The 27,747-nt window shown below is 43.5% G+C and overlaps 2 protein-coding genes across 2 annotated transcripts; one reads left to right on the plus strand and one right to left on the minus strand.

Moving 5' to 3' along the window:
• Positions 1–3,439: 3,439 nt before the first annotated feature.
• rasgrp2 (RAS guanyl releasing protein 2 (calcium and DAG-regulated)) lies at positions 3,440–11,196 on the minus strand (the record flags this gene model as incomplete). Its single annotated transcript, XM_080550125.1, has 16 exons — positions 3,440–3,647; positions 3,863–3,932; positions 4,745–4,903; positions 5,207–5,243; positions 5,800–5,941; positions 6,111–6,226; positions 6,367–6,465; positions 6,590–6,670; positions 6,876–7,157; positions 7,481–7,597; positions 7,842–8,015; positions 8,522–8,672; positions 8,922–9,053; positions 10,299–10,355; positions 10,821–10,923; positions 11,127–11,196. The coding sequence occupies 15 exons, from the start codon at positions 11,194–11,196 to the stop codon at positions 3,874–3,876; spliced, it is 1,779 nt and encodes a 592-aa protein (XP_080406251.1). The 3' UTR covers positions 3,440–3,647; positions 3,863–3,873.
• Positions 11,197–13,956: 2,760 nt separating this feature from the next.
• On the plus strand, positions 13,957–25,942 carry pygma (phosphorylase, glycogen, muscle A; the record flags this gene model as incomplete). Its single annotated transcript, XM_080549722.1, has 20 exons — positions 13,957–14,199; positions 17,066–17,167; positions 17,581–17,659; positions 17,847–17,950; positions 18,122–18,253; positions 18,506–18,617; positions 18,723–18,805; positions 18,933–19,076; positions 19,264–19,356; positions 20,133–20,279; positions 20,580–20,743; positions 22,029–22,143; positions 22,231–22,332; positions 22,802–22,949; positions 23,621–23,679; positions 23,856–23,997; positions 24,160–24,367; positions 25,051–25,185; positions 25,499–25,565; positions 25,793–25,942. 20 exons carry the CDS (start codon positions 13,957–13,959, stop codon positions 25,940–25,942), a joined length of 2,529 nt encoding a protein of 842 aa, XP_080405848.1.
• Positions 25,943–27,747: the final 1,805 nt, after the last annotated feature.

Here is a 27,747-nt window from a genome sequence, read left to right on the forward strand (position 1 = left end):
GACAAGAAACAGCACCTGAGGGGATCATAATATTGTCCTCATCCACAGCCCTCCTCGTCACCCCCATCCATAGACATTTACTGTAGGCATGTTCTGACTGAATCTAATTGCATCATGTGTTGTTGTTTTCATACTGCTATCTTGTCCAAGTCCCCCCATCTTAAAACAGATACAACAGATGGTTATCTCAAGAGACTGAGGCACCTCACCATAGTGGTTTAACCACTAATCAGATCGACGCCTACATCTCACTAAACGTTTTGTAAAAAATAAGAGACAATAAGTCTTTCGTCTAAGTTTGATCATTTGTCATGCTGCATTTTCCAAGTGCCGGTAGGTCAGTACGGTACAGCGAGGGACACTGTTGCTGTCAGAGCTCTCTAGGGTAGTGTGGTCCAATCTGGGTGCCTCTGGGAGCCCCTGGGTGAGATTGTGAAGTGTGAGGTGCTGTTTATAAGAGACTACGTCTGGCCATGGCCTTACTATCATTGATAAGAGACCGCAGTCTCACTGATAAGGGGGAGGCCGCGTCTCGCTGTGGCACTGCTTTCACTTATAAGGGACCGCATACCCATTGATAAAGGACCGCAGTGCCATTGATAAGGGACTGCCTCTTGCGTTGGCACCACTAGCGTCTGACCTCAGTTGTCATAATGCAATGGGGTTGTTGGTGAATTACCCCTCATTGGATACAAGGCATAAACAGAGGTGGGTGGGTGTGTGGGTGGGTGTGTGTGTGTGTGTCTATCTGTCTGTCTGTAACTGCTCCAAAGATGAATCCACTTAAATGGCCAATTACATAATGATTTGAGTGTGAGAGGAGAGACATTAAAGACCTGTGTATCTCCTGACTCATAGACTACAATGTTAGTTGTTGTAGTTTTGATGTGAAACGTAAAACAGCTCAATGCCTTACAATATCACAGTACTAATAAGCAGCTACTACACCAGATTTCACATTCAACTTGGGGTGCAGCTGAGCTGAACACTGGATCACTAGTACACTCTCTACTTATCATTGCGTGCTGAGAGAGAGACAGCACCCAAGCTCTAACTGAGGGCAATATAGACAAACCACCTCTATACCCGCATGCAATTAAGCGACCCTTATCCTATCCCCTGCCAAATTGATCCTGCTAAAAGTCCAGCCAGTGCCGAAAGGTATTAAATAGCTCCTTATAGCCCCCAATTTATAGCCAACAAAGCATTACGTATTGCTTAACGACAGACAATGATTCAAGGGATGGAAAGCAACATCCCTCTCACAGAGTAGCCTCGTGTGGAGACAATCAGGTCTGATAGTGCGGTCCATCAACACTGCAAAACGCTACTGGGAATCTGCGTTGAACATTCATCCCAACAACAACAACAAAACGTACATATTTACTGAGGTCGATTCCAAATTGGAAATGTAGCCTACGGCAAGCTTACCTGAGCCTTATTCTTATTCAGCGATCCAACACACGAATAGACAACGTGGCTTGTGAGAGAATTATCCCGATCTTCTTGGCGGCAGAATTCTTGCGGTCTGCTGTGATATTTACATTGAGCATGGGGGTGAAATGCGGCAGACTTCCTCGGTCTGCTTGAAGGATAGGCTTCAAACATTCAGTTATCATCAGATAAGCCTGCCCACCTGAATCCTCCGCATCAGACAATGGGTTTCCTAGTCTACCGCACTGAAGGCAGAGGCAGCATCACTCCCCCGACTCACCGGTGGAGATGGTTCGGTATCGGGTTGAGGGCGCGGTCAGCAGCATGTTAACCAATCATGCTCACTCGCAATCAAACTTGCAAGTGCGTTGCCATGGAGGACAATCACACCTTTATGGAGATTGAAGTGTATCGAAACATCCTCACCTTACCATACATGTCACCTATATAATACATCACTGGGGCATTTTTAACCATGTTTTATTGTCACCAATCATTGATTGTGTAAGAGCTGCATGTGTGAATTCATGGCTAGAGAGTAGTAAAGGATGTATGCCATAATGTCAACTATGCCAAATAGCTTTGTTTCACAAGCTGTTTGATTGTTCCTAATGCACTATTGTGTAGTCGTTCACGGAGTGGCTTGGAGCCCTGTGGGCTTGGCTCCGTACAACTGGTAACGCAGAGTGACAAGGTCATACTGTATGTGTTGGACTTCTCTCTCTCAGATAATAACCTTGCTCTTATGTGGAAAATCTACTCCAAAAACTGGTAAGTGGCCTACAGAGACCATTGTTAGAATTCGTATAGGGCTCACTGGATATAGAGTTACTATGGTGACAAATCCTCAATCTTAAAACTGGCCTGAGGTACCAAATTGGAAGTTGGCAGGAATGAACACCTGAAGGCTTAGTGAATTTGGAGAGCCGACTGATTACAATAAGACACAACACACATGAACACGTGAAGTAACACATGAACGACATTTATTTTCAATAAAACACAAAAGTAGAATGGAACCAAAGAAGGTTGGCTTGAACTGAACTGTTCTATTCAATGTTATTTTCCAATAACGAGACTGTAAAATCCCTCATTGTTTTTGTCGTTCATTTGAATATATATATATATATATATATATATATATATATATATATTAGCATAAAAATGCATATGTTCTGTCTAATCCCCAAGAGAATCATCATCTCTGAGTTTGTCCCCTAAACAAGGAAGTCTCTAGAACACTCTGCACAGAAAGAATTAATGCCTATCCCTATTGGGAGTTGTCAGGAGACACAATGCCTCCACAAATTAGTAAGAACATTTTCATTTTTTTCTATTGAATTATTTAGCCAAATCTAAAGAGGAATGTGATAGTTAAGCAAAGGCATCAATCCATCAGGTCATCAACAATCCAGCCCACATCTTTCTTTTCAACTCCTCTAGTCCCTGGAAACACAGCCATGTTTGGTCACGAAAACAGATGTCGCCTCTCAAGTACAGTCACTAACAATAACAACGCTATAACAGAAAGGAAAGCAGATCTAAAGAGATGCCAAAAGATTACAGACAAATACAGTAACAGTAGATTGAATACAACAAAGACTATGAATGGAAGAGAACCCCTGCAGAATGCAAAAAAAATAAAATAAAACATAGGCTGAGGAGTGTTACAAACACAAACAGCATCATCTAGTGGAGACCCAAACACCTGCAATCATCAACGACTGTGCCATCACACACGTCCTGTCACGCTGTCCTGTCCTGGCGACAGCACATCAGTGATTAATCTACTGTTCCCTACTAGCTCAAGCTCGGCTGTCTTTTGATAATGAGATGTACAGAGCCAATGAAACTTGCTTTGTTGACAGAATAATTCTCTAATTTATCATGTATTTCTTCAAATAAATACACAAATTGTCACAATATAAAGGACACAACAACTTGAACATTTAAGTGTGCAGGTTATAATGCAATTATACAGAATACCATGAGTGTTATACTCAGGTACAATGAAACCTGAATTGAAAAGCTTTCAATAACTCTTTCAACAATTTTTCTGAATGAGATGATTCATAGCCACTTTTATATTTTCATAGGCTTTACAGTAGCACTTCCGAATCCTCAAGATGTCTTTATTGTCTGTCTTTTGTTCTATTCCAAGTGGTGCGATTCCTTCTGATATCAAAATCAATTGGGAAGAGGCCTGTTGTTTCCTGTGAATGAATGTGAAGAACAAATCAATACAAGTAGCTATATTTGCCACGGCTAGAGTTCAAGGCTAGAGTAGTAGCCTACTTCATATAAAGTTAATGGACGTCTTAGAATTTCAGCTTAGAAATGTCTAGGATTGCTCAGTCAAGACAAATGGCTCACTTCAGGACCAGCATGCAGATGTATTCAGACACCCGTTCCCTTTACTTCTCCTTACCTCTCACCTCATCAAAGGTGGACATCAAACACCTCGTCCTCCGGAGACTCTGCTGCCTCCTCTGCGATGGCTGGGGGATGAGAACAAAGGGCTGCTGTGTTCAAGGTTCTACTTCAGTCTTTTCAAAGAACTGACAACAAGCATTCTCAGCTCGCCATTGACTCAAAAAAACATATTGTATGTGGTAACTATAGTAACCATCATATTTGTCCATCTGTGTCAATGGAAAGCTAGTGGGTCTACTGTACGAATGAATGAATGAATGGTCTTTATTGTCATTAATACAGTACAGGTACCATACAACGAAATTTAGGATTTTTTTAGGAAAATTAGGAATTTAGGTACCAATAGGAGACGGTATATTCTGTAAAAAATCAGGGGGGAAACAGTAATTGGAGTCTGTCCTCCGATGTATCCCTATACCAGCCTCCCCTAGTACAAATACCCAAGATAAACATTGTGTGTGTTTGTGTGTGTGTGTGTGTGTGTGTGTGTGTGTGTGTGTGTGTGTGTGTGTGTGTGTGTGTGTGTGTGTGTGTGTGACGGGAGGGGGTAGTGGAAGTCCCAGAGTCAATGAGAGGCAGGGGGCTTGTTTGTGAGCCCACTGGCATGGGGAAGAAACTGTTCAGGTGGCGCAAGGTTTTAGTCTTGATAGACCTTACTATGCTGTATTCACTAAGATGATACTGTGCTATATTCACTAAGATGATAATGTACTGTATTCACTAAAAGGTATGAGTACTTCCTGTTTCAGCTCAGTGTGGTTAGGGATGGTACCTTGTTAATTTAGTACCAAGTAGCCAAGTATCAAGGACCAGGTCGGACACAGGTGTAGATGTGAGAACCATATGTACAAGGGGTGGAATGTGAGGTGTGTTGTACCTGTGTTTTGTAGAGTGAGTAGGGGTTGGGTGATGGAAGGGACACTATAGGAGCGGGAGTGTTGGGGAGAACGGCTGTCTTGAGTGACACTCTTTGTTCGTTTGCGGCACTCAACAGCAAGGAGACTACGACAGTCTTTGTGGCAGTTCACTCCACAGGCTGCGAAAGACAGGAATTTCAGTGGTCAGACTTAGTTCATCAATCATTTCATTGCAAAACAAACATTGCATCATTATCAATATTCTCCGAATTTTATCTAGCAGCTTTTGAGCCATGTATGACATTGCTTTTGAAGTCAACTAATGCAATTATTATCAGCAAAAACTTTCCAAACAGCAATGTCATAGTGTTGTTTTTTACTGTAGAGTCTATTGCTATGAGTTTTTCCAGAAAAATAAAATTAAAAAAAGAACAGATTCACTGTCAAGCAACATTGAACTGTCAACAAACATCCACTCTTACCTTTACATTTATATCTTTGTTTGTAAAATCCCCACATCTGAAAAAAGACATACAGTATGTGTTATATCTGACTTGTATTTAAGAGAGTTAACTATGGAGCCATTTTTTATTTTATTTATTTTTTAATCTTTGACCCTGGTTAAGGAAGTGCTTGAAAAAAAGGAAACAAAATGTGTTTGGGTGTGGACCACCAGGAAGCATTCAATCAGGAAGTTGAAATATGGGTGTCGTTATGAGTGTTATGATGCAATATATTACCATAATCAATATTACAGTTCTTTAAATTGCCTCAATCTACTTACTATGTGTCGCCAGTATTCTACTCATATTCTGCTTTGCCTTCTTGATTAACTGTAAGTAGCTTTACTTTACCCTGTATCCCTCTCATTACTCTTACAGTCTAAGCTCACATTTGTCTTGTAATGTGGTGAAACAATTATTTAAAATACATCACAGTAACACTATGTTTGAGGTTTCACCTATAAACTACTTATACTGCTTATGAATAGTATTGCATGGTTGGTTAACCATATTACAGTAAGTAAATAAGTGCACAGTTTTAAGCATGAGACTCATGATTAATTCATACTCACAATGCCAGAACAGTGGTCACAGAATGTCGGCTTGATGCAGGTAGTCTCTTTAAATGTGTGGATGAAACCCATCTTGCTGTTCAGTAAGGAGCTGGCTTTGGTGAAGTAGTCGATCATCTCCTCTCGACTAATTCTGCCATCCCTGAAAAGGACGGTCAAGGTCAAGACATTAGAGACCTTCAAGCAAACCTTCAGTGACGGATGGATGAATTTGAACAACAAATATTTGCAATCCCATCCCCAAAGGTAACACTGGATGTTAAAGGTCTTTGTTTTCACAAAGGTAAAACTGCATGTTTGTTTCCACTCACTGATTCTTATCCAGGTCGTCAAACTTGCAGAGGTAGGGGAAGTTGTTCCTGATGATTTCAAATTCCTCCTGAGAGATGTGGCCATCTCCATCGGTCTCAAAGTTCTTAAACACTGACTGCATAATATGACGGCAATTAAGCATTTTGTGGCAATCGGTTGAAATAATGTAGGCTATTACTCAGGAAATGCAGTAACTGCAACAGATTGTATGACTCCCTGGCTTTAGACTACATGTATAGTCTCAAAACAACCCACCTCTACCATCTTCTCTATGTGTTTGCTGATGATGGTGGGGTCAGCTTTCGGCTTCACTGAGGAGGCCCACTCCTCTATCATAGGCGGGCTGGGGTTAGACTGACAAAAAAACAAAACAAAAAACACCACGAGCAGAAACATCTTGTCACTCGGGATGTCATTAGAGAGATAACATCAGATCATACATCAACGCTGTGCATAAGCCTCTGGCAGACACACTCACCACAGGTCTGGCCTTTCGTGGCTCCCTCTGTAGCGAGAGCTGATAGATCTCCTCCTCGGTGTGGTACTGATCCAGAGACACCTGTGGTATTCAAACACGCACACGCACACACACGCACACACACACAGCTCATCATTCATATGCTAACAATTAACATATGCTAACACACAGGCAAGCAGACAGGCACGCACACACACACACACACACTGCTCATTCATATAATTCATATGCTAACAATTAGAGAAAACCAGGAGATTGTCTTTGCAAACTGTTTCCAAGGACAGACCATGAGCAGGTTGAGTAGGTCCATGTTGGCGTCGACGCTGGGCGGCATGGTCTGGATCAGGGTCAGCTCCTGGAGGATGGCATAGAGCTGCTGGGTCTTCGTCAGGTTGATCTGGGTCTTCTCCCGGTCTTTCCAGTCAGGCAGCGCCACGTGCACGGCGATCAGATCCTTGAGGTGCACGCCCAAGATGGGGAAGCGAAAGCCCGTGCTTTCGGAGAAGCGCTGGCGGTACTGGCTGTAGTTCCCACAGGAGGTCACCAGCTCCACCAGGTTGTCAAACACCTGAGATATATATATGTACGTAGGCATCACACAAACAAAGATGGAGAGAGTGGAAATACAAAACAACAGGGTCGATCTTATTCTTTTCACTCCTTTTTAGTTCACTTCATGAACTACTGTACAATAGTCTTGACCGAAAAAACTATTTGACGTCCACCATGTGCAGTGCTAATTGAAACGAGAGTATAATATTCTCCCTGGCCCGTGACTTAAGGTCTCTAAATCCCCCTTGCTCCACATAATGAGACAGACTAATTACCCAGTTCCTTTAGGTCAGGCTTGTGGAGCACTGTGCTGTAGGAGCCATGCACAGCCATGCCTACCTTGCGGACATCATTGCCGATGTGGGCCTGAGTGTCTTTGAGACGGGAGATCGAGCTGTTACTGAGACCCCCCACGACTGCCATCAGGGTGTTGAAGTTCTGCAGCTGTAACAATTTCTACAAAACACAAAAAGAAAATTGTTCAAACACATTACATTAGCACATTCAAAAAAGAAAAAACATGACAGAGCCACTTCAAGAGGAAGCAGCTGAAGCATTCCAGAACTTGACCTTGCTTCATCTCTCGAGAGATTCTCTCGGGAGTGGATTGGGAGTCAGTGGATTCTCTCTGACCTGGGGATTTGACTCACTGACCCCGAGAGTTGATTCTTTCGGGACCTACGACTTGACTCTCACTGACCTGGGCGACCCTGATGAAGTGGGAGATGACCGCGGCCCTCTGGGGAGCGGTGGGCTTGCTGAGCACCATCAGCTGGATCCACTGGGACACGCTGTTGAAGAGGGTGATGAAGCGCTCCAGGATGGGGTTGTCCACTGTGCAGCCGTGCATCACGAAGCTGTGGTAGTCCTGGAACTGGAGAACAAGGGACCGCTGTAGACTTACAGCAGGCGTGCTGTTTTGTCGCACCGCCGAATTCGATTCCATTGTTTTGAATGCATCTCAATGAGACAATGCACACAGCGTGCGATGCGATATTGTCGCACAACAACATTCGATTCTCCATTCACATTCATTCATTCATTGGTGTGAATTGAGAATCGAATGTTGTCGTGCGACAAAATTGCACGCCGTGTGCATTGGGCTATAGATGCCTTTCTCACACTTACTATGAAATATGCACAATGTAGGTCTACACTTTCATAAGCTTCACACTTAGTAGATCTGGCATAGACCGCATACTGCATGTATACTGTACACAACATGTCTATTTGGGCTAAAAAAAACTAACATTCAATACACAGAATAGAGAATGACAGATTGTGTTAGAGTAAGATAAGAAAAGTAGACCAAAGCAACAAGGTCACCAGACACTGGGAGACACAGAAGTAGGCGAACGGAGCCACCTGCTGGACACTAACCAGTATTTTACAGAAGGACTTGAACTCCATGTAAGTGAGATGCTCGGCCAGTTCGGAGGAGTCCAGGTGATCAAAGAGCAGCGACGTCTTCCTCTTCTTGAAGTCGGCCTGGGCGAGCTGACTCACCTGTCGTCTCCACTCATAGGACGGACTGCGGAGGGAAGAAAGCGGGACACGTCGTCGTCACTGTACTACGTTAGGCCAAATGCAAACAGAACGGTCCCTCTCCCTCCCTGCACAACGGATTTAAAATTCATGCCATATCATTTCTATGTCTATTCGTGTGCAAAATCACAAACGACAAAAGAGCAATGCAATTCCTGATTTCAGTTCCAGTGGAACCGTAAGGAAGGCTGTACAGTTTCACTTCCTGTTTTCCGTTTCAGCAGGCACAACTTACACACTGTCAATGTTGATGAGTCTGCTTTGGTGCTCATCTCCCTGCTGGGCAAGCTGCTCCTTCAGGCTTTTGATCAGCTCTGCCAGCTCCGGGTTCAGGTCAAACTCTGCTGGAAACTCAGTGATCCAGTACCTTATGTTATGGAGACACAGAGACGAGAGACGCTAGAGGGGGGAAGCAGTCAATGTAGTGCAGTCTACCCCCAGGGGAGGTGGGGGAGTCATCGTGCAGTATTTATAACATCAGGGTTTGTTTACTATATTACGATCATGTAACAGCTCATACACAAACATCGTGAAATGTAGTGGAAAGACTGCAGGGTGGGGTTGTGTGTGTGTGTGTTCGTGGCGGTGTCACTTCACCGATTATACAGTGAATCAAATTAATCATCCAGTGAATATGAATATGTAGCCGCGAACCAGGCTGATAATTTGCTTCATTTCATTCCTACTGTATTCAACCAAGCAACATTCAGTCCGGCCCCCGGGTGACTGAAAACACATTATCTGTTACGGTCAGAGCTAAGGAACCCGAGCGCAGGACACAGAGGCATGACGCGTAGATAAAAGAACCAGGTTTTTAATGAAGGAACAGGGGAATAGGAAGACAGGGTACAATGATAAGCAGGGGAGGGTGATAGGGGTAGCCAGGGCAAGCAGATCTGGTAGTCAGGGCAGGCAGGGTAGACAGGAGAGGCAGACAGGTGGGGTAGGCAGGGCAGGAAGGGCAGGTAGACAGGTGGGGTAGGCAGGGCAGGAAGGGCAGGTAGACAGGTAGGGCAGAGGCAGGGCAGGTAGGGCAGAGGCAGGGCAGCTAGACAGGTGGGGTAGGCAGGGCAGACAGGGCAGGTAGACAGGTGGGGTAGGCAGGGCAGGAAGGGCAGGTAGACAGGCAGGACAGGTAGGGCAGAGGCAGGGTAGGCAGGAGAGGTAGACAGGTGGGGTAGGGAGGGCAGGAAGGGCAGAGGCAGGGCAGGTAGACAGGCATGCAGGCAGGCAGGCAGGCTGGCAGAAACGGGGCAGTGATACAGAAGAACAGAGAGAGCGCAGTTACACAACGACTAGACACAAGACTCACTACTGACTAGCTATAAAGCGGCCGAGCGCGAGACTGACACGGAAGAACAACAAATGATCTGCCAGTGAGCGGACGGGAAGCCGGCGTTTAAATACTGTGAGTAGATGAGCTGATGAACCGCAGGTGTGAAGAATGAGCAGGTGGAGACGATGATGAGACTGGATCGCTCGAGCCTGGGCCACGCCAACACGCCCACACACACACACACAGACAGACACAGACAGGAGAGAGAGATACTGGCACAGACTAGGGGGAAGCGGAGGGCGTGACATTATCCCTCCGTGTGCCAGCTTTACTTACTTGATAAGATGGCAGATTTGTGACCTGTGTTCGGGCGGACAGTTTTCCTCTAGAGACCTGTTTGCATGGCTAAGGGCATCCGAAGTCAATGGAAGAAAAAATCATTTTACATCCAGTGTGCTCTCCACTAGGAGGGTTTGTCATCGCTGGTCTAATCATTTTGGTTTTAGAGTATCGTGAGCTTAGAATTATAAGGTTCTATCTCCGTTTCGGGTAGTTCAGAGATCAGAGATTTTACATTCCATTATGTTTTGTGAGATGGAACCTTTGTATTTTATGGATTACTAACTAAAAAAGTTAAACATTTTAAAAATAACACCACACAGGCATTAATAAACACCTAATGGATCAGATTATGTAAAAAACTAAATTTTGACAAAAATTGAGATAGAATCTTATAATTCTAACGTCACGGTATGTCACTGTATGTATGTGGCCTGGCAATATAAAACACGTCTAGGGTTTTGGTTGACATGTACTGTAAGAGAGCAGTGGTATCACATGTGGCATAAAGAAGGATACTTGTTGGAGAGTTTCTTAGCGAGGTCAGTGGAGGAGAGGTACCAGGGATGCATCATCAGAAACATCCGTATCAGAGGCACGTCACCGAGGCTGCCCTCACCATCTACCAGGAGGAGAGACGGAGGACCATCACTTTACACTGGTGCCACATTCTCACATTCTAGGAATGGCGGATGGTTGTACAAAGCCACACAATAATGAACATCTTCAATACGGTAAGCTGGTTACTGAACTAAACAATTGTAATTCATTAGACAGGCAACATACACACCGGGAAAAGGCATTGTGTGTGTAGCCTATCCTCACCAAATGCTTTAATGCAGGCGTCCATAAGCTCATCCACTGTCACAGACTGATCCAATTTCATGGACTCCATCTTCTCCTCGGTTCTCTCTCCAACAATCCTCTGTGTTGTCGCCTCTGTTCCCACATACAGTGAGAGTGTGAAGAGTTGTTGGATCGGGAACAGGCTGTGTGTTTTGTATTCTGTTGAGCCTTCCAAAAAGAGCCTCCAGATGAGTCTTTTGGGTCCAGATTCTCTGCTCTTGTCAACAACAAGCACTTTCTTCCTCTTTTATGAGACTGGTAGTTTAAAGTATATCTATGCTTCCTGCCCCTCCTTAAAAACATCATAACAATCGTGAAAACAACAACTATTTAAAACACAACTTGAGTTCTGCATATTTGACTATTTGCTTTCCTGTGCTAATACTGCTCTCCTACTTTTGTGACAAATCTTTCAAAAAAGATTATATTTTATATATAAAAGAATATTGCCTTAAATCATATGCACAAATCCACCCACATTCTATCTTACCATAAATGATTTAAAAAAAAAGAGAGTCATAATCCCAGATGAATCCAAAATGATTACCCATCAGTCTAAGACTATAATCAAAGTGTGATAGTGGCTGCTCAATGTCTCAGCCAGTCTGTGAGAAACTGATTAAATGTTAATTGTCATCCCAAAGAAATCTCTTTCCTACACTTCAACTTGGCTGTCACTTCAGTTTTTTTGTCAGTAGTAATTGCAAAACGACGGCCTACACTTGATATGTGCCAAGTGAGACTGAGACTCGAAACATTTAAAAAGGGGTCTTACCCTCTCCAAAGATCCTTGAGAAGTCCTTGAATCCTTCCGCAATGTTCTAAACTATCCAACTCTACATGTTATTACTGTATAATATCATGTATTAGCCTACAATGTCAGAATAAAGACTATTGAACACACTCCTAACCCCTCCATCATACTGTACGTCTGTGAACAACTGCATTCCGATAGTAAGTGGCAGTTGACATCAGCATTGATCTCTCTCTAACTGCCTCTGCTCTCAGTTTCCGTTTTGCTGAGCAATTCAGAGCAGTCACATTTCCCTTTTCCTACACGTGCCCCCAAGTGTCAACCACCTTTCCTCTTTCCTCCAGAAAGATTTAATGCTGTTAGGGTGATTTTCACTTTTATTGGCCTTTAGACAAATCATATGACCCTAAAGCACTGTAATATGTTGTCATTTATATGGGTGCAATTGAAAACAAACAGCTTCGACCATCGTTGAGAAAACAACTTGAAATGTAATTTGTTCACACATTTTCACACATTTGTTTTCTCTCTCTGTTACTCTCTCTTTCTCCCCCGCCCCCGCCCCCGCCCCCTCCCTTTCTCTGTTTCTGTGTCAACATACCCTGAGGGTGGGGTTGTGGTTTTCCTTTCTCATACTTATTCAGTTGCTTTGCGGTTGTATCTTCTCTGCTTTATACATACATACAACAGTATATAAACATGTTATATTTAAGAACCTTGCTTATGTGATTAGGTCTTTAAAAATTAATACTCTCATATGTGTATCCTCACTTCTTACATGAATGACTATGAAGATACTACAAGGTAGAGTAATTGTAGCTAAGGTATTGCATTATCTAACCCTAACCCTAACCCATCTAACCCTCACCAGTACAGTTCAGTGCCAGCACATGGTGAAACTGTTGTTTCCTGCTTACTATGTTCCCTGGGTCATTTCCCATGACCTTAAGCGTATGTCTGTAACTTAGGAAGTGCTGTGTGATGTCACGTCACCATGTGACTTGTTCTCTACGCTGTTCTGGGAATTGTTTTTGGCAATTGGAATGAAGTATTTCACTGTAAAATGTACTGTAAATGTGCTGTTGAGACATTTGTTAAGACCTTCAGCATTGCATGTGTTGACTGAGGTCTCTTATGCCCAGACAACAGCCACTTTGTAAATTGTTTTTACAGCTGTATTTGTTTTAATATTATTTTTCACGGTTTCCATAAGGAACCACTTCAAATAACCAAACTGCAAGGGAAAGATAACTGGAGTTGATTTTTACAATTGGAATTAAGCATTTCACTGTAAAAATGTACTGTGTTGTACTGTAATGTGCTGCAAGGGAAAGATAATGATTAGGCTACCGCTTTCCAGTACAGAAAGGTCAGTGAAAGGAATACTGCCCCAACCCTAACGCTGTGGTCCTACTGAGTTAGAGCAGCAGACAAGTGTTGTCTACCGGCTCATGACATTCAGAAGACATGCCGTTCAAATATCATGGCCTTTGGTATGGGTCAGAGCTGCTATTATTGGATCAGGCAGGCCTCTATGACAGTCTGCACACCAGAGTGACTGCTGCATATTACTACGGCAGATGGCATTCTGGGAGTTGTAGTGCAGTAATGTTATGTGTATGACAGTGGGGAAAATACAATCTACTGTAGCATGAGTTAACAGAAGTGTAATAATTCACTGTGTGATAATATCGCACTGTTCACATTGTTGTGAACTTGGTCTTATAGAAGAATACGTTTATTTGCTTGCATTAATTATGATGGTTAAAGCAATATTTCCATGGTAATTAAAAGTTAATTGCAATTGATTCGATTGTTCAGCATGCATACAACATTTACAGTATATTGCTATGCAAGACGGACTACAGTAAGTGGTGATTGGATCCCTGTTTTAAATATGCTCCACCTTCTACTCAATATTAATGCTCCCTCACTTATAAATAAATGAACGTGACCTGTAGATGCTTCTGTAGCGGACAGACTGCACCCCTGTTTGCTCCTGTAAGTTCACTGCTTACATTTGTCGGCTCAAACAGTTGACAGCACGGTATCACCATGTCGAAACCGTTATCAGACCACGATAAAAAGAAGCAGATTTCAGTGCGTGGACTTGCCGGCGTGGAAAATGTCGCAGACCTAAAGACCAATTTCAACAGACATCTCCACTTCACACTGGTCAAGGACAGAAATGTGGCGTCCAAACGGGATTACTACTTCGCTCTGGCCCACACCGTGCGTGACCACCTCATCGGGCGATGGATCAGAACCCAGCAGCACTACTATGAGAAAGATCCCAAAGTAAGTTACTGAGCTGACTACATACAGTACTGTGTACATACATACATACAGTATCACTGCATCCCCTGGAACACACAGCTCACATCATGATAAAGTCACATTTAATGATTCTAATTCCATTAATTTAAGTAGGCTACATACCTAAAAGGGAAATATTTGTACAGCTTCAATTATAGGCCTACTATTAATTTAGAGATTTTTCCCAGTATTCAATTATGCTTACTGCTTCACTGTACTGTGTATTGATACCAGTGGACACTAGTCATAACTTTGGGCATGGTTTACCCCGTCCACATGGGTTGAAAAGTATCCGAGAACCTTTAATATGAGACCTAGCACACATATAGGGCTTACACACCGGCAGTTCCGAACGCCGGTTCGCGTTCGCGTACCGAAACCTCCGAACGTTGGCGCTGTCTGGCGAACGATACACTGGTATGAACGCGGGCTCGTTCGGCAGACAGCGCCAACGTTCGGAGGTTTCGGTACGCGAACGCGAACCGGCGTTCGGAACTGCCGGTGTGAAAGAGGCCATACTGTACTGTACACTCTTTAACCCTCTGCAAGGTGTCTGCTCTACTGATAAGAAAATGACAGGATTGTGTTGTAGACGTAGCAGTGTGCTCCAGTAGTGTGCAGGAGCGTGCAGCTCTCAGAGATCTCCAGCCTCCCTCCTGCCATATGGCATTGCTGTCCTATGGCGATGGTAATACCTCGAAATGTCACTCATTAGAAAGCTCAGAGCTCAGTAGAAAGTCAGGATCAAGAGGGTACGCTTCTGTGCTCATATTGTGTTGAAACCTAAAACCCCTCCATGACCTTTTCCTTCTTGCTGTATACAGTAGCTAGCAGTCTTTACAGTGGAGCTAGCAGAGCTGCAGATACACACCACTCAGCAAAGATATACCCCATGATCACCTGGGGTACAGGTCCTCATTGGATGGTCATATTGTATTGAACTTGAACTGTTGAGAAACAAACTCTATACGATTTTGATTTACACAAGTGTTGTGCAACAGCAGTACACACAGTGACACACAGTTACACAGGGTCTGCTGTATTCTTAAACCTACGGAACACTTTGGATGAAGTTGACATTTTCACTTGTGTGCAAAATTAAACCTTACTTCACTGGTATCATTATCATTTCTTCCATTAAAGATCTATTTAGGGATTTTAAGCGTGTGAGAACAGTGTGTACTGTGTGGGATGCAGCCTGTAACTCGCAGGGACCCTCTGACATTCTACTTTATCACCGCATCCAAGGTCAACTAGTGGTTCTGTTCCAGGCTGAAAGGTCAAAAGTTAGTCCCTCAAAGGTCAGGACAGCAACCCATACGGGGAGGGAAATTGATAGGACATTTAAGATGAGCACGAACAGTTGTTGATGAACAGTTATTCATATGTCTGCATTATTCGTCAATGAATGATGCATCCAATTGACATTGATGTTATTAGTCTAAATAAATATCTTCATATTAAGTGGTAGCATTCATACATTTCATAAAGTATTTTTTTACGGCATGGACAATAATACACCATATAACTCTGTATAATAATGTATCATTCAAATCCAGTTGATGATCAATTATTGTAACCCACTTTTGCCGGAGAAACACTGATTCTGATCATGAACTGGGATGAGTGTTTCCTTAAAGCTGCCTTTCCTTCACTTTAAAATAACGTGAAAAAATACTTTTGTGCAATATGACAACCCTAGTTGACTATATGTGCAGTATAGTACAGTGGATTGTGTACATAGCCTTTATTTATGTAAACCAGCTCCTTACCTTCTTGTGATTTTATGCTTTTTCTAAAAAAAAAAAAAAAATTCCCTTTCCTAACACCAGGGGAGCCACCCCTCCTAAATTTCGTTGTTTGGTACCTGTACTGTAGCAATGACAATAAAGTCCATTCCATTCCATTCCATTCCTTGAAAGAAGCCTCAGGGGCGCTAAACACATACTGTTTAGCACCACAACCCAATACTGTATCATCAGATCTCTACATGATACATGTGTTACTGGTACTGATGTTGGAGAACCTGCCTCACAATTAATGGATATCACACTCCGACTAACCTTTACAACAACCCCGGTTGAAGCTATTTTTGCCTGAGCCAAAATGCCAGCGTTATGTAACCCCTGAAGTATCCCGTCTCCCCAATCGCTCCCCTCCCTCTGCAGTGTGTCAAACCCACCGTGACAAACGCCAAGAGAAAAAAACCTGAAAGGTCAAAGGCTATAGAAAGGACTCGGGTGTCATATTTCCACATGCTTCTTAAAATAGGCCGTGAGCCTAGAGAGCTAAAGCAACAATAAACTCAGTAAAAACAGTTATGTGTTCCTGAAGTGGTGTAGTGTTCTGAACGTTTACATCAGCAGACAGTGACTGAGGGATACACTAAGTCTATAAAACGTCTATAAGGCATTCATACCTTCATATATTCACCATCATATATTCAAGACCACCAGGACCAAGCTCCGGACCTGGGGTGATAGGGCCTTTTCAGCCGCAGCCCCTGTCCCTCTGGAACGCCCTCCCCAACCACATCAGACAGGCCAACACCCTCCCAACATTCAAACAGGCCCTCAAAACCCACCTCTTCAAGCTCGCCTTCACCAGTTAACCCTCTCCCCCTCCCCTTCCCATGTGTCCCCAGCACTACCTTAATTAGGCTCCTATACTTTCTTTTATTTATTTTGTGTGTCTTTTTATTATTACTATTCGATCTTTTCCGTTTGTAAAGCGTCTTTGAGTGTCTAGAAAAGCGCTATATAAGTCTAATGTATTATTATTATTATTATTATTATTATTATTATCATATCCTTAATATTGCCTCTCCTCTGGTTTCTCCCCCCCCTAGCGTGTGTACTACCTGTCCCTGGAGTTCTACATGGGCCGTACCCTGCAGAACACCATGGTGAACCTGGCACTGGAGAACGCCTGTGATGAGGCCACGTACCAGGTGGGTAACACACACACATGTCCTGCATCTACATGTAATCTGACCGTTACTACTCTGAAATAGGCTGACCATTGCTGTGGGTCAGCCATGACAGTGAAACCATGTTAACTGCTGTACTTTTCACTTCATTCATCAAACGAGCACGAGTACTTAAAACCATCAATAGCCCTGTACATATCAGATACAGATACACCAGGTTGTACCTCTATTAGCCCTATCTATTAGGGAGCCACCCCTCCTAAATTTCGTTGTTTGGTACCTGTACTATAGCAATGACAATAAAGACCATTCATTCATTCATTCATTCATTCATATTACAATAACAATAAGGGGACGATTTGAAGTCTCCCTGGCCTGGAACACCTCAGTTGACATTTTGACAGCTCAACTGTAAAACCCCTTGTGTTCTGTAGCTGGGTCTGGACATGGAGGAGTTGCAGGACATGGAGGAGGACGCTGGTCTGGGCAACGGGGGTCTGGGTCGTCTGGCTGGTAAGCGGCCTTTTCTCCTTCCTCTCAGGGAAAGATGCAGGGCGATTGACATTAGGAGGCCTGTTTAAACGTGCATAGTTGTACTTGAATAGGTTTCAAATCTGTATGAACACACGATGAACATGTCAGGTATCTGGGATTGGGGCGATTCTAATCGTGATACTCTCTCATTTCTGTTGGTCCTCAGCCTGTTTCCTTGACTCCATGGCTTCTCTGGGTCTTGCTGCCTACGGCTATGGTATCCGCTATGAGTTTGGTATTTTCAACCAGAAAATCGAGAAAGGCTGGCAGGTAAGACATGTTCCTACGCCTTCTGAGGGCGTTTGTATGAAGTAGGCATGCAAAAAGAAAGTGCTTTTCCATTTTTTCCTGACTATAAGAAGGGAGAATGTATAGTGATGGGCTGCGTCTAGTTTTTCTGAACTCACCTGACAGACTCTGACATAAGCCAATGATTCACAGGTTGAGGAAGCTGACGATTGGCTGCGTTTTGGCAACCCCTGGGAGAAGGCCCGCCCAGAGTACATGCGCCCTGTCCACTTTTATGGCAGGACAGAGCACACCGCAGAAGGTGTTAAATGGGTTGACAGTCAGGTGAGGTTACCAGATATGAGAAAGTGTGTGTGTGTGTGTGTGTGTGTGTGTGTGTGTGTGTGTGTGTGTATGTGTGTGTGTGTGTGTGTGTGTGTGTGTGTATGTGTGCCAGCGTGCATGCGTGAGTGGAGAGGAGTAGCAGAGGGGGAAACAAGGGCTTGATTGATTTGACAATGAATATGTCATCAATGAATACAGATTGTGTTGACATATTTCTCTTATCTCATTCACTTGTGATGATTGTGTTGACAGGTCGTGTTGGCTCTGCCATATGACACCCCTATCCCCGGATACAGGAACAACATTGTAAACACCATGAGGCTGTGGTCTGCTAAGGCCCCCTGCGATTTCAACCTGAAAGACTGTAAGTGTCCGATATTGCAGGCTATCATTTTGACGTGACATTTTATGTGTCAAACGGAGAAGGACTGGAACATGTTTCATAGTCTATTTTCCTTTGTCTGAACAGTCAATGTCGGTGGCTACATTCAGGCTGTGTTGGACAGGAACTTGGCTGAGAACATCTCACGTGTGTTGTACCCCAACGATAACGTAAGAATGCGTCTTTGAATGACCCTCTAATATCCATCTACTGTCTTGCTGCAACGCAAGACAGAATCAGAATCCGTCCGGTCAGTTTGTTCTCATCTCGATGCTCTCATCCCTACTTCCTCCCTAGTTCTTCGAGGGCAAGGAGCTGCGTCTGAAGCAGGAGTACTTCGTGGTGTCCGCCACCCTGCAGGACATCATCCGTCGTTTCAAAGTCTCTAAGTTTGGCTCCAGGGAAATTGTTCGCACAGACTTCTCCACCCTGCCTGATAAGGTGAGGCGTCCCCAGTGGTCAGTCAGAGACACACAGTATAGTCATATGGTGCTGAACAGCAATTTTGGAGTTGTTTTCATTTCATTTATTTGAATCACTTGTGCTGATACGGTGATTGATTCTATCTTTGTATGGTGGTCATTGTCATTTTGCTAACTGCTGTATTTATTGTGTCCATTGTGTCCAGGTTGCCATCCAGCTGAACGACACCCACCCTGCCATGGCCATCCCTGAGCTGATGAGGGTGCTGGTTGATGATGAGAAGCTGGCTTGGGATGTGGTGAGTGGAGGAGATCATGACTATCATGATGAAGAAGTGCTATACAAATACAATTCATTCTTCTTCTTCTTCTTCTTCTTATTATTATTATTATTACATTTACATTTACATTTTTGGCATTTAGCAGACGCCTTATTCCAAAGCAATCAATACATTTGACTAAGCAAGTGAATCATCAATCCACCAGTCGTAGCAGGAAACTAGCTCAGGCAAAAACCTTCTTCTATCACCTTCTTCTAAACCTAGCCTTTTTAAATTGTATTTATTATATTATATATATTTTTATAATAATATATATTTTTATTATATAGACGTCTACGACGGAAGATGGGTAGTGACTCTGCAGCTCTGACTGATTATTATTATTATTATTAGTTGATTTTGATCTTGCTTCTACAGCTTTACAGTTGTATGTTACTCCTGGTGTGTTGAACTCAGTTAGGATTAGGGTTATGGTGGGTTTCATTCTTTTACTTAATTATCCTTTGTAGAGGTGTTTTTATCATTTACAGTGGTGTATTATAAAATGTTTGCACTTCATGAATGAAACAGCAGGGGGCAACAAAGACCAGTATAGTAATGTGTCTGCTTGGACAGTCAAGCAAAGCTAAATATCAAAAGTAAACTGTCATATATGCCAGCAAAGCTAAAAACCACAAGTTGATTTTCATCTCTATGATTGTCATCTCATGGCTGTGAAAATCAGATGGACCAATCAAGTTGGACACCTTGCACAAGCATGTTGACTAACGAGGGTTGTGTCTGTGTGTGTTCAGGCCTGGGACATCTGTATTCGTACCTGTGCCTACACCAACCACACCGTCCTGCCTGAGGCCCTGGAGCGCTGGCCCGTGGACCTGTTCCATAACCTGCTGCCCCGTCACCTGGAGATCATCTATGAGATCAACCGTCGCCACATGGAGGTCAGTGGTGCACGCGGAAGCTCCCGGAAATGTATACTCAAAGACTGGTTGTTCACCACTCTGCCTCTCTTCAACTGCTGTTAGACCCCTCTAGTCAGTGATTAAGGGGGCTAGCTTAATTCTTTCTTTATTTAGTCATTTAGCACCTACTGTCCCTGTCGACAGGGACAGTAAGGCCTATATTTCGGATTTACACAATCAATGCAAAGTCATTCACATCTGTTGTCCCTGAAGCCTGGGCAGGTCAAAAGCATGACATCATACATCGTAATCCTAATAGTTGTATGTCTTTCCCTGCAGAATGTTGCTAAGCATTTCCCTGGTGATCATGACCGTATGCGTCGCATGTCCCTGATTGAAGAGGAAGGCGGGAAGAGGGTTAACATGGCTTTCCTGTGCATCGTCGGTTCCCACGCTGTCAACGGCGTGGCCCGCATCCACTCGGACATCCTCAAAGCCACACTGTAGGTTTTAGACACACACCACCACACCCACAAATACACACTGTCTGGAATGAACTCATTCATTATTTCACTTACACCAACCGGCCCACATGCCACATGCAATAATTAGTCAGTAGATAGATACTAGTGAACGCTGGTTGGACATAGAAATCGGAGGACGGGGCTTGTTATTGTTATTAATGGAATGAGGAGCACACGTGTTTCTTCTACCATTCCTCATCCCATTGTATGCATTACAAATAGCCCATCCATCAATTTCTGCCTCCACCAGCCTCCACTGATACAGGGTTAGGGTTAGGGTGAGACAGGGTGAATTTCAAAGAAACGTATAAGCTGACATACGTATATATGTATTGAGAAGCTATTAACAAAAAGATTGATTTGCTACACTTGTGTGCGTAGGAGCACAGAAAGAGGCGGACATGCCTTATTTAAATGAGTTGTAAGTAAGTGTGCCTCACTCATATCCTTTTACAATGGACTGTCCCTTGTAAGGGGGGAATCCAGATCAGAAAAACATAACCTCAAATTAAATCACACATTTTCTCAACTTAACTTAACTTAATTGAAAACAAAGTGGGGGAAATAAGTGCATTATCAAAAGAGAAGATCTGGCAAAGAATCACCAACTCAAAAAATGCTACATCTCCTATGAAAAACTAATAAAAAAGAATGCTGTCTGATTTAAAACGAAGAGCGAGAGATGAACATTCAATAGCAACATAATGAACCTTCACTATCTACTGAGCGCCAGTGATGAGGCCAAACCATTCCTCCTGTGCTCCATTGCCAGCTGTCTTAAAACCAAAAGCTAATTTTACTGCATCAAAGATATGCTATAAAACATAACGCTATAGATGAAATAATCTTAATCAAGCAGTTGATTGAAACAGTCGGCTATGGGATGCAAAGCATTGGAAAAGCTCTGGTTCCGATCTGTTGTCAAATCGATATTTTCTGATTACGGTCATCCGTAGCATATAAAGCATCTATAACACTGTAATAAGTGGTAGTCTGTGGCTACTTGAAAATGTAAGCCGTGAGGTGTGAATATCAGATGATCATATTTTGTGAAGATGACACACCCTTCTCTGGGAGCCAGATGCAGGTGGAGAAGAGAGGTGTTTGTGTGCCATATTGTCACTTTTGAAATTGGTCAAGAGCGCAAATCGGAAACCTAATAGTATTTTCTCAGCATGCAACATTCCAATCTTATACTGTATGATTTCAAAGGCTGAGTTAAGCTCATCTGGTGTCTGTCTGTCTCGCTGTGTTCTTGTCACAGGTTCAAAGACTTCTATGAAATGGAGCCAGCAAAGTTCCAAAACAAGACCAATGGCATCACCCCCCGCCGCTGGCTGGTTATGTGCAACCCCGGGTTGGCTGAGGTCATTGCTGAGGTGAGGACACTGCCTTTGTCTACTGCGTTTCAGTTGGATCTTACTTTATGTGCCCAATAATTCATCTTGTGTCAACTCAATTGTCAGAAAATCGGAGAGGAGTTTGTCCGTGACCTTGACCAGCTGAAGAAACTGTTGAACTTCGTTAACGACGAGGCTTTCATCCGTGACATCGCCAAAGTCAAACAGGTGAGTCTCATAAAGTGGTTACAGTATAATGGGTTGGTCAGTAATGGCTATAGTGGTAACTGGGACATCATGACGTTAGAATTTATAAGGTTTTATCTCCATTCTTTTCAAAATTGAGTTTTTTACATAATCTGATCCATTAGGTGTTTATTAATGCCTGTGTGGTGTTATTTTTGAGTTAGTAATTCATAAAATACAAAGGTCCCATCTCACAACACATAATGGAATGTAAACATTTTTGAGTTAGTAATTCATAAAATACAAAGGTCCCATCTCACAAAACATAATGGAATGTAAAAACTTTGACGCTCAATGTCTCTGAACTGCCCTAGACGGAGATAGAACCTTATAATTCTAAGCTCACGAAATAGGTCATTGCCTACTTTAACCTATGAATGTATCATCATTTGATCATTTTCCAAGCTCTGCGCCTATTCAATGTCCCTGTCAAATCTTCCTCCTAACGTAGGAGAACAAGATGAAGTTCGCCGTCCACCTGGAGGAGCATTATAAGGTCAAGATCAACCCCAACTCCATGTTTGATCTCCAAGTCAAGAGAATCCACGAGTACAAGAGACAGCTGCTCAACTGTCTGCACATCATCACCTACTTCAACCGTGAGTACCACACATGCACTCGCGCACGCACACACACACACACACACACACACACGCACACTAACACACCGAACGCACACATACACACTCTAGCTTCGCTGTCTCCCTGTCCCCCCCCCTCTCTCAATCCCACTCCCCCCTCTCTGTTTCTTCCCTGACACTAAACATTTAATTTCTTCCCTTCCTCTCTTTCTCTCTCTCTCTATCTATGATGCCTCCCATTGTACTCATCATGTCTCTTTCTACAGCAGGGTATCCGCGGTGTCTTGAAAAGTATTAAAAGTTGATAAATCAATTTTGGGAAAATCAAGACCCTTAATAAGTATTAAAAAGTCTTATCACGATTTTATGAGGTCTTGAATTTTGTAGGTATTTTTTCTGAATTAGACTATCCAAAGAGTTTGAGTCCTAAAAACTTTTAGTAAAGGTTTGTGAATTTATTAGTTTTATTAAAAAACAAAGATGAACCGGAAATTCTGTTGTATGATAGTGGTCTAGTCTATCGCAAACTAAAACTGTTAAGTTAAAGGTGTCACTGATGTAAACAGTTACAGCTCGAAGTGGCGGTGCGGTCTGGAAAAATATTGACAAGGTCTTTAAAAAGTATTAGAAAGGTATTGAAATGAACCTCAAGACTCCTGTATATACCCTGATAATGTCTCTTTCTACAGGTATCAAGAAGGAGCCTAACAAGAGCTGGACCCCAAGAACCGTCATGATCGGAGGAAAGGTGCGTTCGGTTGCTCTTCAACTTTCATACCAAAAGTTATCGTGCAAACAATTAGTTCTAAGCTTTAGATATAGAACTACTATATCTTACATCCATGACTTTCATTCATCCACGTATAACTGATTGTATATCAAGAATGAGCTAACTAAACTGATCAAATCCCGTGTCTTTCTCAGGCTGCCCCAGGCTACCACACGGCCAAGATGATCATCCGTCTCATCACAGCTATCGGCGAGGTGGTCAACAACGATGCCGTCGTGGGCGACCGCCTCAAAGTCATCTTCCTGGAGAACTACAGAGTCACCCTGGCTGAGAGAGGTGACTGCACTCTCCCCGTGGCTCCTCCTTGATTCTCTCTACACTTGTATCTCTCCAGTCTTTCCCTCCCTCCCTCCCTCCCACTCTCCCTTCCAACCTCCCTACTCTGTCTGTTTCTCCCATGCTCATCCTCCCCCCCCCCCCCTCCTTGTCTCCCGTCAGCCGTCCCCGCGGCCGACCTCTCCGAGCAGATCTCCACAGCCGGCACCGAAGCTTCCGGCACTGGCAACATGAAGTTCATGCTGAACGGAGCCCTCACCATCGGCACCATGGACGGCGCCAACGTGGAGATGGCAGAGGAGGCCGGAGAGGACAACTTCTTCATCTTCGGCATGAGGGTGGACGACGTGGACGCGATGGACGCAAAGGGGTGAGCAGGGGAGACATGGACCCTGGAGACAGGGGAGAGGACAGAGGAGGAGTTAGTGTACTGTAGGGGATCGGAGAGTAAGGAGAGACTGGTCCAATGAAGGCTCAGACAGTGGGAGAGTTTAGACATGAGGACAGAGGACCAGTTGGAGGTACAGATTGACCAATGTGAGATACTGTGTGGCCAGGTCTCCGATATATGACAGCGATCAATCCCGAATGTTTTTGAAGATAAATAACCGATACATGGCACAGGGTTCCCGCGCTGGTCTTAAAAAAACGTTAAGTCTAAAATCCAGCAATCCGATGTATAAGGCCTAAAAAGGTCTCAAGTTTCAGTTATTAGGTCAAAAAAATTAGGTGATAGGTCTAATAAATTAGATTAGCTTGTCCTGCAAGGAAATCAGTCTGACCACATCTACTGTATTTACGTGGAAATGAATCAAGCTGGAACCCAAAAAAATGCCAATTCGCTGCCCCCGGGAATTTCTTTTGGCGAACGAAGCTACGGCAGGATGACAAAAAAGCTATTGCTATGGTGTCGCGAATAGGTCAAACATTCTATTCAAAGAGGTCTTAAAAAGGTCTAAAAAGGTCTTAGATTTGACTTGTTGAAACGTGTAGGAACCCTGAAGATGCTCTGAGTGTTGTGTATTTAAATCGTGTTTTTTGCGTCTTGCACAGATACCATGCCTCTGAGTACTACAACCGTATCCCTGAGTTGAAGCAGGCCATGGACCAGATCGCCGGAGGCTTCTTCAGCCCCCAGGAGCCTGACCTCTTCAAGGACATTGTCAGCATGCTGATGCACCACGACAGGTAGGGCCACCCACATTGGTGTGTGAATGTGTGTGTGAATGGGTGAATGAGAGGCCGTCGTAAAGCGCTTTGGATAAAGGCGCTATATATAGCGCATAAGCGCAGGCCATTTACATACAATACAGACTGTTTTAGCACATACCCATCCATCTGTACCACCATTCTTATCTTATCTCATCACACACGTGCACACTCACGCTCACTCTCACAAACACACCGTTTTATTACCTATGCTTTTAAAAGTGACCTAAAATATTTGCGCGGAGACTACGGATTTCAAGAGGATCTTATCTTTTTTTTTTTTTACGAACAGGTTCAAAGTGTTTGCTGACTACGAAGAATACATTAAATGCCAGGATTCAGTCAACGCTCTGTACAAGGTCAGTGATCGGGCCAAGAGGGATGGGTTTAGATGTTGTTTTACCCTTTTACTATGGGTTTGCAGTGGTACTGGTGATGAATGTTATCTTAAAATTGCTCTTAGACTCACTCAGTCTTTATGATCAGAAGAATCACCAGGTTCGGGCCTCGACAATCTAGTGTTTTTTAACCGCCTCAAATGTTCGCTTTTCAGTGATTCCACTGTGTCCCTCTTTTTAAAAAACAGAACCCCAAGGAATGGACCAAGATGGTGATCCATAACATCGCGGGTTGCGGTAAATTCTCCAGTGACCGCACCATTGCCCAGTATGCCCGTGAGATCTGGGGCATGGAGCCCAGTTTGGAGAAGATCCCTGCCCCCGATGACAAGCTCTAAGCAGTGACCTCTGCTTCACCACACACACACACCCCATACACACACTAACGTCTGCCGTTAAGACAGTTTCCAGTAGATATGCCTTAGGGAAATGACCACCTCATTTCTCAGAACTCCTGAGTGACTGTAGTGTTCCCCTGCCCCCCTTACTAGTTAGTCTCTGTGGGGAACATGACGCGTTCCGACCGGCAGGGGGAGCTATAGGACAGTTGGTGAAGGGATGAGGATGCCAATTGGACCCTCATCCCTTCACCAACTGTCCTATAGCTCCCCCTGCCGGTCGGAACGCGTCATGTTCCCCACAGTCTCATACTGTGAACTGACTAGCCACTCTGTCTCTGTACTCCTACAATACACACACACACAGGTGATATTAAACGGTGGTCTTCTATTGAGAGTGCTCTGGCCATTCACAGGGTTAGGGCTCTCCCAATGCAAAGCTGGTTTCATCAGTTTTCAAAGCCTTTGTCATAACATCGAGGCCACAATAGACAAGGAGACTTCACTGTTACATCCCAGCTCGGACGTGAAGGTAGTTCTAGCCTGACCTGTTTGAGTGGTGTGGGGAGGGGCATACTAATTGTGTGGTGGGTTTAAAAAGTGTTCATTTTGTTTGTTTTGCATTCTGGAGTACAGTAATATCTTTGGGTATCTGCCTTTTTTGGTCTTAAATGCCAAAACAGTTTGAGCTGTGTGTATTTATTTCTTCCCTTGAGTGTGTTCCATTTCATACATGCCTTCTCCTTGCATAACATACAAGATGTCAGACAGAAGAACCAACGTTGTCTTTGGTACTGCAATACTTTACCTGTGGCGTGTTTGTCCCCGATATGTAATGGAATGTGTCTTAGAGTGTCCCTTAACTGTCCGAGGAGACAAAATGCATTTGAAGAGTTGGCGATCGGAACGGTCGGTGAGCGAAACAGTTGTGTCTTTGTTACCTTACCATGTAAAAACTGTACGTTTTGTTTTTACCGAAGAAACCAACATATGGGTGTAGTCAACTATGCCACTATTACAGTACAGCTGCTCCATGGCTGGGAGAACCACATTTGATATGGCCTTCCCAGCTCTCTTTGTTTCAACTGTGGCTGACGAACACATCAATCTTCTGTGTTTCAAGATGTTCTTGCCTATAGCAATACTATGACAATAAAGTATGCTACAGATCAATGTATTTACATACTTTCTATATACACTTACTAAATCTATACAGTACAGGATGTGCATTATTCAGTCCTCCGTAGATACTGTACGCTTTCATATGAGAATGTGTATCATAAAGGGGAAACGCAACATTTATTTCAAATAGAACAGACGGGTCACAAATTGTCAAAAGGGGTGGAATTCGAGAGAAACGTTCACTCTTAGGAACCCTGTAGCATTTGGCTAAAAGAAAAAAATGATTTTTACATGGCAAAAATGTTCACAGATTATCCCCCTACGTTCACCATTGACCTTCATTGACCTCATTCCCAAACAGGGAATACTGTTTCTAGACGTGCACACACAGTGACACAGTTACCGGCACGCTATATACTGGTACACCTAGTCACAAAAACACATTCTGTGTACTCAACAAGAGAGACCTTTGTTACCAGGGTACACCGTGTTATATATAAGTAGGATCTACTTACAGAGGGCTGTTAAGCATTACAAGAGAAGACTACGGAGTACATTTAATGTGTCACCAGTCACTCAAACTCATTCATTGAATAAGATCGTCGTGGTGTGATGAATTCACAGACAACCCTCTCCCTGTCAGAACCACCACACTGTTGACTTCCCACATGCATCTGAACTCT

This window comes from Nansenia antarctica, assembly GCF_963989245.1.
Source record: "Nansenia antarctica genome assembly, chromosome: 20".
Lineage (NCBI taxonomy): Eukaryota > Metazoa > Chordata > Actinopteri > Argentiniformes > Microstomatidae > Nansenia > Nansenia antarctica.